At 39.7% G+C, this 9970-nt stretch overlaps 1 protein-coding gene across 1 annotated transcript in view; it reads left to right on the forward strand.

Annotated features, from left to right (window-relative positions):
- Window positions 1–2101, forward strand: part of KIAA1598 (KIAA1598 ortholog) — a 54191-nt gene extending 52090 nt beyond the window's left edge. Inside the window, exon 16 of the mRNA XM_010185647.1 lies at window positions 1564–2101. Within this exon, the coding sequence (XP_010183949.1) occupies window positions 1564–1774 (211 nt within the window). The 3' untranslated portion in view covers window positions 1775–2101. The remainder of the gene's footprint in view (window positions 1–1563) is intronic.
- The last annotated feature ends 7869 nt before the right edge of the window (window positions 2102–9970 follow it).

Below are 9970 nucleotides of genomic sequence, written 5' to 3' on the forward strand. Positions count from 1 at the left end.
GTAAACCCCTTCTGAAACGGAAAGTGCAACAACTCTTGTTTCCGTGATTGTTTTTAACCTGTACGTTTCCTCTCTTCCCATCAGGTGGGAGCCAGTGCATTCTCCGCCCCGTGCTCTAGTTGTTGAGTGGGGTGACCTCTTTTTTTCTTTGTCATTTTCTCTAAGACAAAGACTGTCACAATAAAGGGCGGCTCATAGCAGATGGATCCAGTAGCTGAATTTCTTTCTCTGGCCTTCAGTTGCTTCTACTTTTTCCTTTCAAGGGTGTTATGTTAGCAGTATGGAAGGCTGTTATTTTATTATGAGTAAGTGAAAAAATTTAAAAAAAAAAAAGAAAAAAATAAATTTTCAAAAAGGCTCTGGGCTAGGAAGTGCAGCTGCATTCAGCAGCTCTGCAGTTAGGCTTCCCGGGACAGCCTAGGACCTTCCTGCACCAGGGATTTCTGCACCTGCCCAGCGTGGTGGGTGTAGCTGTCTGGGTGTAGGCATCTCTACGGTGTTCATACCGTTGTGTAAGGCCCTGCCTACAGATGGGCCAGGTTCCACATGTGACTGATGTCTCCAGGCGTGCCTGATACGTACCCCCAGGTGCACGGGGCCAGCGGGTGCTGGTGGAGGAGGTGTCTGTCTGTACAGCAGTGTTACAGTGGCACAGGAAACTCCCCAATCTGCCACTTGGTCAGGTCGTGCTTTCCCAGTGTTTGCCTCGTTCTCTGCTGATGCATTCCAGTTAATCTAAGGATTTGCCTGCACATTTTCAACACTAGTGCAAAGCTTTTGAATATAGACAAGTGCTTTTAGTGTTTATAGCTTGCTGCCAGCCTCGACAAATAACCCTGGTGTCTCTGACCTTTCCTTCCTCCCTTCCCACTCTGAGGGCTTTTTATCTGCAAGAATCCCTGCACTGCAAGCAATCAAGACGTAACCCCGTTTCTGCAGTGCAGAATGCAGGTCTGACGCCCTCTGTGTGTCAGCAGATCCGGCAGGTGAATTTTCAGAAAACCATTTGCACTTGCTTTGAGTCAGACCACGAGCAGCCTGTTGGTGCACAGCCATGGCGGAAACTCTGGTTGTGCTGCCTCTGACTCCCTGTAGTGGTACAGGGTGTAGCACAGCGAAAGCCCTGCTCAGGCTGCTCTGGGATGGGGGTGTGGAGAAGCAGCTGTCTCCTCCTGCCAGGCTACAGGGCTGCTACACTGCAGGAGCTGGTAGCGTTTCCTCTGGGTGCAACTGCTCTGCTGGACATGGGGAACCAAAATCCAGCTCTGTAAGCTTAAGACTTTAAACGGATTCTTTCATAGTCTAAGGATTTTTTTTCAGTGTGCTGTGAGTTGTTTTCCTGTTAAATATCTGCCATGATTCAGGATGGGTAATTTGACATTCGTTTTGTGCACCACTATCTATATGTAACAGCTGTTAAAGCTATAAATGTGTTTAGTAGTTTACTAGATCTGTCCTGCTCATACATGCTACTAGTAACAGAAACGCTTTTCTGTATATTTATATTCTCCTAAATATATGAACTCTTATTTGTACTCATATATTTATTGTTTTTTCCTTTAGATCAACTAGTCATACAGAATTAACAAGGAAAGCTTCTAGCAGTGAAAAAGAGACAGAATCCGTTGTAGTTTTAGATCCTCTTTCCACCAGTGGGGACCAGACGCCTGGAAACACACCAAATCAGAACAAAATCAAAGAAGAAAAAAGCAAGCCCCTGCATAAAGAAACTAATGCTGAGAAAATAAAAGAAGCAGACAGTTCTAACTGTTAATTGTTATTCTGAAAGGCTGTAACTTTTGGGAATCATTATCTGGACATGTAAATGGTTTAGGTGTGTCACTAGGGGCTACAGTCTGTACTCCAAACAGTTTCCAGTAATGGAGATTGAAATGGTCTTTTGTATGCAGTTTTGTTACATGCATTAAAGTGTTCAATGACTACGTATCACTCGAAATCCCTTCCCCATTTTCATTTTGCAGGTATGGTTAATATTTTCTTAGGTAATGTCAGTTACTTTAAAACTGTGTTTGAAAAGGCTTTAAAAATTCTTCTTTTGTTGAGAAGATACCTTCTAAAGGTCCATTCTAAAGCTCTCCAGAAGCCCCTTGAACTGAACAGGTTTGGGTTAGACCCTACGAAGATGATTACGCACACATCAGCTTTAGTACAGGGTTATTACTAACAATTAAAAATCATTATTTAGACACATTGCTTTAAAAATATTTTGATATCACTTAAACCAAGATCTTGTAGGGTCTCCTTACTGCTGTCTCCACACATGCTCTTCGGAGGAAATTAAAAGCACAAGCATAACACTTCTGTTTCGGATTCCCCAAGAGTGAAAAGCAGAGGCAGTGCAGCACGTCATTTTGGTACCAGGACTTTTGGTAACGATAGCCACAGTCAGAAGTTTGTGGGTTGAGATCGATGCTTTCATTTGGATGAAAACCTTTTCACAGGAGGACTTCTCTCCCCGTTTTTGTTTCAATGTTACATAGCAAAGCTTGGAACTGCTGCATCTGCAGTCTGTGTTTGTTCTCCTAGGCTCCTGTGAGTATGGAGTGCACTTGGGATTCAGTCATTCTAGGATTGCAAGTTATTTGGAATCAGAATTTTGAGAATAAGCCTTTGCTTTGAACCTGGTACACGCTGGTGGCATGAATTTCTTTATTAGCTGACACTGTAGATGTCTGTATTTGACACAAATCCCAGTTTCTCTCAGCCCTGATTTCCTGTGAGGACAGTGAGATGGGTACACAACTGATCTGCTCCACTGCCGGTTCACATTCCATTGCAGTCTCTTTTTAAATTCAACAGAGTATCTCATTCTTTTATAATGAACAAACAAATGTAATCAGGGATGTACCTAAAGATGGGTGTAACTGAAATTGGGTGGTCAAGTACTTGAATGCACTTGGATTATTTTTTATTTAATGATTTGAAACAGTGATAGTACTGAAGGATGAATGTTCCAGGTTTGTTGGTTTGGCTCTGCATGCAACTGTCTGGTGCTTTTCCTAAAAATAAAATGATAGTAACGAGTGTGGTGGTTTCACATCTTTTTTGGTGTTTTTTGCATGTTTGCTAAGAGAATCTTGGGCTTGGTCTGATTACTGAACTACATATAATTCCTAAACTTGGGGAAATTTGTCTCTCACTGATATCTTCATTTCTGGGGGGCGGCTGGTTCTGGTGGTGAATTTTTCACTTTGGTCTCTGTTACACTGAATTTAAAATGCAACATTTTATATATGTATTTTTCCTCAAATTATTCCTGCTTTATTACATGTTCAAATTTTCAAAACCCAGAAGTTTTTTAAGAAGTGTTTCTTTTACTTAAACTGTTTGCTACCTAGGACATAAATTATTTATTTATCTTTTCACTGATGCCTATTAAAAAGACTCCTGACAAGTTTCCCAGCCCTTGTGCAACTGACTTGTTATTCCCTGCCTCCGACTGCAGCGGCTTCCTCGCGATGCCAATTACAGCTTTGTGCCCTACATTTGGGGTTTGCACTGCTGCGCCTGCATTGATAGCTAGAACTGGAGCAAAATTTCCCTGGTAGGCTAGATCTAAGAGCAGCATTGAGGGGCTGTGGGGGGATGGAGCAGCATAACAGTCAAGGCCTTTGTTTTTTGTAAAATGTTTTTTTTCTACTGTTTGTCAATAGCTTCTTCTTTGTATGGAGAGAGATTTCGACTTTCCCAAAACAAACATTTAGTTTTGGACTTAACACAGAGGTATTTGTTTTGTCAGCTTGTAAATACAGCACAGAATTTCGTGGGATTTTCAAACTGTAGCCACTGCTCAGTTAACTTGGTTTCAGCTGGAAGCAGTGGTCTCCTGGGAAAAGAGAAGCCAGTATCTGAACGCTTTTAAAACTGTTTAGCTAACATGCTTGAAAATACATGGATGAAGGAATAGTTAATATTTGAGTTTCTTACTAGATTTTTTTTTTAGAAATTCATCCAAACAAAGGTTGATGTTGACGACTTAGGTCAGTGTGCTGTTCTCTGGGAGCTGAGCGGGTGGGCTGGGAACCTGCAGGGCTGGCTGAGACAGCTGTGGAGGCAACGAGTCCTGCTCAGGAGGAGGAAGTACATCAGAAAGCTGTTGTTCTGGCTGTGATTCTTCAGCAAAAGCAATGAATTCAAGTTTTGCTTCACCTGAAACAGAAAAAAGGTCATGTTTCCTTTAACCTGGTTTCTTGGAATGTTCTCTAGTGCACTCAGATTTTTATAAAATGCCACACGATGCCTACAAGTCTCCAAGCACCTTTGAAAGTCTGGTCCTTAGAAACAAAGGAGCAACAGCCCTGCACTTTGGTTACAGGATTAGCTGGGGTGTTTATTGCCTTCTCTTCTTCACCAACCACCTCACCTTGAAGCCCTCTTTTTGAACACCCACCTTCCTCTGCACGGGTGCTCTTGCAGAAGTTCCCATCAGCTCCCTGTGCCTCTTCTGTGCCCCAGTCTTCAACAGCTTCATGTAAGGCCACGGTCAGAAGTTGCTCCTGTAACTAATGCTGTGCCTCTCTTCTCGCTGCTGTTTTCCCACTCCTCCTTCCCTAACCTCACCACTGAATTCCCTCTTTTGCCACGCACACAACGCCCACCCCATGGCTGAGTATGCCTCAGCTGCATGTGTTATTTTCTGGTAAAGGTGTGATTCACCTCAAGCAGTTCACATGTGCCTTGCAGGTGAACCTGATGGCTGACACACGGCATCAACAACGGGACTGTGCTTAGGCAAAGCTGCTGCACAACCCAAAGGACTCAGGAGAGGGGGCAAGGCAGCAGGGAGCCCAGGGCCCAGTTGTTCCAGCTGCTGGGCCCAGCTGCCTGCCATGCTGGGTCACTCCTGGGGTGCTCCTGATGGGTCAGTGTCACCTCCCATCTCTGAGCCACTTACAGAGTCCTCTACTTCTCAGCTCTCCAGTGTATTCCATAGCTCGCTGCCCAGCCAAATGAAGGGTTTGGTATGCAGCTCAGACATGCTGTCTCAGTATTTCCCTGCTGCTGATTTAGTTACTGGATTTTATTTCTGCCAAACGATTAACGTCTTCGGGAATTGTTGCTATTTCATTTAATGAGATATAGGTTTAAATATTTGTCAAGCTCGAGCTCTTTGTTTAGACTATACCATTTGAATAGGGAATATATTAATATTGTTGAGGCAGTTTCAGTTCATAGCTCTTTATCATTATCTGTCTTGTTTTTGAAAAATCCATTTTGTGGAACTACTGTCTTAGTAAAAAAAAAGAATTGCTGCCTATGTTTCTGTTTTTTACAATGACTATATACAAGCAAGGGGGATATTTCAAAAACTCAGAATGTTTTCAGTATTTTTTTTAAATAAAAACTTTGTTCTACAGTGCTCATGTCAAGTGCTGCTATCCAACATATAGAAGATTGAAAATGGTTAGAAATGAAGGTAGAACGACTTAATTCTCCTTCATTTTTCTTAGGCATAATAAATTCTTGCAAATCCTTTCCTTCCTTTCTTCCTCTCCTCATCTCTCTGTCTCCCCTTCAGACAATACGCCTTTATTCTGCCTTGATTGATACCTGAGCAAGTGAGAAGTGGGTCTAATGAACTGTTAAGCATTTAACAGTGTAGGTTATCATAAAAAGAAGATGCAAGTCCTGAAATGCAGGCAGATGCATTCACGTGGCTATGGCTGAACATGCATCCTCAACTTGGGGTTTTCTTGGGTTTCATTTAGTGCTTACCCGTGCAATGGTAGCTTTCCAAAGGCATTTTGCTGGAAATGCAACGTACAAAAGGGGGTTGTGAAATGAAGTTTTGTTAGCAATATATGTTTAGTGGCTTGAGGGAGGTAGGGTATTTGGTCTAAAATTCCATTTTGGATGCTTTTCGACATGTTATGTGCATGGTTTTTGTTTTGTTCCTTTTGCACTGTGGGCTTCAAGACTCAAACCAATTAATTCTGGAAAAAAGCTTAATGTAGGCTACTCCTCAAGAAGGGGCCTATTTTAACATCCAGTAAACAGATAATCCATTAGGACAACAATATACATTGTGGCAAGTGCTATCCTAGGTTTTTTTTGTCAGCGCTTATTTATAGTCTTTTGATTTCGCTTCCCTCCTGTGGTGCAGTTTCAATCATTCTCCCTCCAATCTTTGTTCTCGTATTCATTGCAAGCTGAAAACAAAGTAAGAAAGAAGCTCATACGTAGCGTTCTATTCTTGGCCAGTTCTTCCTCTATAGCAAGAAGGCGGTTGTATTTGGTCACCCTTTCTCCGCGGGAAAGACCTCCCAACTTGACAAACCTGGCACCCAGTCCAACAGCCTGAAACGAAAAAGTGCGTATTTTAAAACTGCACGGTTTGGGAAGTGAAGTCATTCTTAATTATTAAATGTGGTATCTTCTAATTTAACATTCTTATCTTTCTACAGATAAAACCCCTCCTTTAAATAGAAATAAAGTCTCTTAATGAAAGATTTGTCGGATGCAAACAGTAATTTTCACTGGCGCAGGGAGTGAAATTTTATTTGCAAATGTAGCTTTAATACAAAAAGACTAAAGTATTAAGAATTTTTGCCTAAAATATTATTACTACTCAGAAATATTTTAAGTAACTCACATTTTTTTATAAACTAATGCAACCAAATAGATCGTACACACTGTGGAATATGCTCCCTGCTTTGGCAAATTTCCTGTGTGTTCTCTTTAAACTCAAAGATCGACTCTGTGGGGAAAAACGCGACCCTGCAGAAAAAGCCCATTTTGTCAAACGGTTCTTTCTCAAGCAGAAACAGGCTTTCTCCTTAAAACATAGTTCATGTTGAAAGCAGTGTTTTGGCAATTCTGCAATTGAACAGCTTTCAATACTTACCAGATCCACAAGGCTATCATCAGAAGATTCTCCATCTGGACTTCCTAATATGGTAATATGTCTTTGACCTATATATAATGGGAGTGTAAAACCTTCATTAGTGTATATTTTGTACCTTCGACAAAGAAATTGTTTGGACTTTTCATTCTTTTTCACCTTTGGGCTATCTAAGCTTAAATACAAACAGGAGTAAACCAATGAAACCCATCTCGTAAAGATGTAAACGGTATTTGTTTGCTACATTAAGTTTTATTTTCAGCACGGATAAGGGAGTCTCTCACATCCTATTCTAATTTCTGCCTCTAGCTGATCTGTCTGTAACGTATTCTCCAGGCTGGGAGGCTGTTCTATTTATTTTAAATGTGCTCCTTACTATAGTAATGATTTTTCTTCACTATAAAAGAGGAGTTTCATCATGACTGAATGAAATCTTTAAGTTTCTATTTACTCACTTTATTATAGTGATTCTGGGCTTTTTGAAGGAATAAAGACAAAACTTAGCTATACTAAATTTGCCATCTATTCCTTGGGTGTAAAAATGAATAAGGAAAAAATGATGCAAAGAGAAATCTTACATATGAAGCTGCCCAAGTTCTTAGTGCTGTTACCACACAGGCTCAGTAATACGTAGTCAGTAATTTATGTAAGCTGCAATTTTAAACATTTTGGACTTGTTTGGATTTCTTAATTATTACTACTACTATCAATAGATTTAGATTACTCGACTACATAGTTTTTCAATTTTAATTCTGATATCTGACTGTATGACACTGAGCTGCAGTGTCAAAGGGCACACACATTCAAAGCATCCACAGTGCATTCATTTGCTACAGCTAAAGCCTTGAATGCCGTTTGGAGCTCCTGAACAGAGATTTGTGACTCAAAACATGAATTTTCGTTTCTTCTAACAAGCACTTTCCAAACCAGAAGTGGCAACAATTAAATAAAAAACCTGTAGTATTTACAAGTGTAGCAATGCTATTTATTGACTTGTGGAGTGTGGAAGTCAGCCTTTTCCCCTCTACTCACCGTCTAGAAGTCCAGTAAGTTCTATGAGGTCTGATACCTTGGTTTGGTTAATGTATTTTAGGACAACACCACTGCACATTGGTACATTTATGTTTTGGTCAATTTTAAGTTTGGAAATAGATGTGGCAGCATCTTCAGCAATCAGGTAACATTTGGAACCAAGAGCGCAACACACGTCATTCCATTGCTGTCGGTCCTACATAAACAATCAAGTAAATAACCAGAGTTTTAAAAACTAAACTGAATGAAAACCTTAATTGAGGAAGTAAAAATAATACAAAATTGTATTTAATTCTAAAGATCGCCTTCATATAAACATATTAGCTTTTAATACTGTATTTTCAATCAGTCTACCTAAGAAAAACATACCACTGGAATTTTGCTAGGATTTCCAGATTTTGCTAGAAAACATATGTTCTAATCTGGAATTAATCAAACCTTGTGGCACACAAGTATAGTTTAAAATATTTCAAATTAGATTATCTGCAGGAGATTACTATTTTGATTTCCTTCCCGAGAATTATTTAATTTTAATGGAATACAAAATAATTTCTATTGTTTTATTCAGAGGACTCATTCCTGTGCTAATATTTTAAATGTCATTATATTTGTTTAAATATAAAATGATGAAACAGGAGGCAGCCCTAGACTCAATGACAAGCATCAAGACAGGATGATGAGAGCTGCAAGACTGCACAGAAGGAGCAGCAGAATGCAACGCGCTTTTTCCAGCAATGCTCCGTTGTTTTTAGGGTCTTTGTTTCTTGATTTTATTGCATTGTCCCCATGGTACTGAGATTTAAGCATAAATATAGGACAAGGATATATATAGAATTTAAAATAATAAATTTACAAATTAATTTGCTTTCTTTGTGTCCACAGAATGCAGAAGTTCTCACATTAAAAATATTACTTTTCTAATTAATAATTCTGCCAGTAATAATTCATGGTCTGCAGATCAGACAGACTTTGGTACCTATATAGTTGCAACCTGTGTAAAGGTCCATTTCTACAAGGATTTCAAGCGCACCTGTAAGTGAAAATGAAGTTTCTGACACCTGAAGAAATGTTTAAACTTAAGCACTAAAGTGGTTTGCTGTCTGGCAATGAAATGAGTTGTCGAATTGGTACCAGATCTAATCCTCAGGGACCTAATTATGTGTGGCAAAGATGTGGCATGGGTAAACTTTGTGCATTTGTGAGGGGGGAGGAGGCATGTCCCTCCACAGTGTTCTATTTCAAACTGTACTTCACCTTCTCTTGTGATTCGTCTGCAGATTTTCATATTGCAAATATGTTTCTTTGCACGAATTTTAAGGAAGTTTGCAGCCCTGGCAGGACTGGGGAATAATCTGGTGTTTTGGAACACGGGTAATGCAGGGAGTCAGACTGAACCAGTGCAGGGAGGCAAGGCTAACCAGAGTGAGCTAACAGTAAAAACAGATATTCAGAAAATGAACATTTAAAGCTCCTGATAAGAACAAAAATCAGATGGACTTTGCAGTTCTGGAATTATTGATTCAGGCACTGGGCAGATTCACAAAGACGTCACTTTGCTCCCTCCGTCAATCACGGTCTTCATGTTTTGTTCATGAAAACAAACCCCACGCATTTATTTTAAAGAAAATACAATGTGCAATTTGACAGGAAGAGCTTTATTTTTTTAAGTTGTGCAACTGCAGAATCTAGGTCTGCAATTGTAGGTTCTGCTACAATTGTTATTTATTTTTATTTTAACACATGGAAACTTAAATCTTATGTATAAATGCTAATATTTAAGGTTATGCAATCTGTTTCCTTCATCCAGCTATAACTTAATAACATGCTTAATAATATTCTACTTTATTGTTGCAATCTATTGATTGCACTAAATTAACTCCTCTAATTTTGGTCACAGTGGTGAATACCTGGTATCTTACTACCACTTTAAAAATTCTGCCGAGCAATACTGCCAGTGGCAGCGGTTCTGGCTTTGGGTAGAAATCTCAATCGCAAAGAATAGCAGCAATAATTTTTTGTTTATACAACTATGTCCAAATTTTTAGCTAATGTAATGTAATGTAATGTAATGTAATG

This window comes from Mesitornis unicolor, unplaced genomic scaffold, assembly GCF_000695765.1.
Source record: "Mesitornis unicolor isolate BGI_N332 unplaced genomic scaffold, ASM69576v1 scaffold30785, whole genome shotgun sequence".
Classification (NCBI taxonomy): domain Eukaryota; kingdom Metazoa; phylum Chordata; class Aves; order Mesitornithiformes; family Mesitornithidae; genus Mesitornis; species Mesitornis unicolor.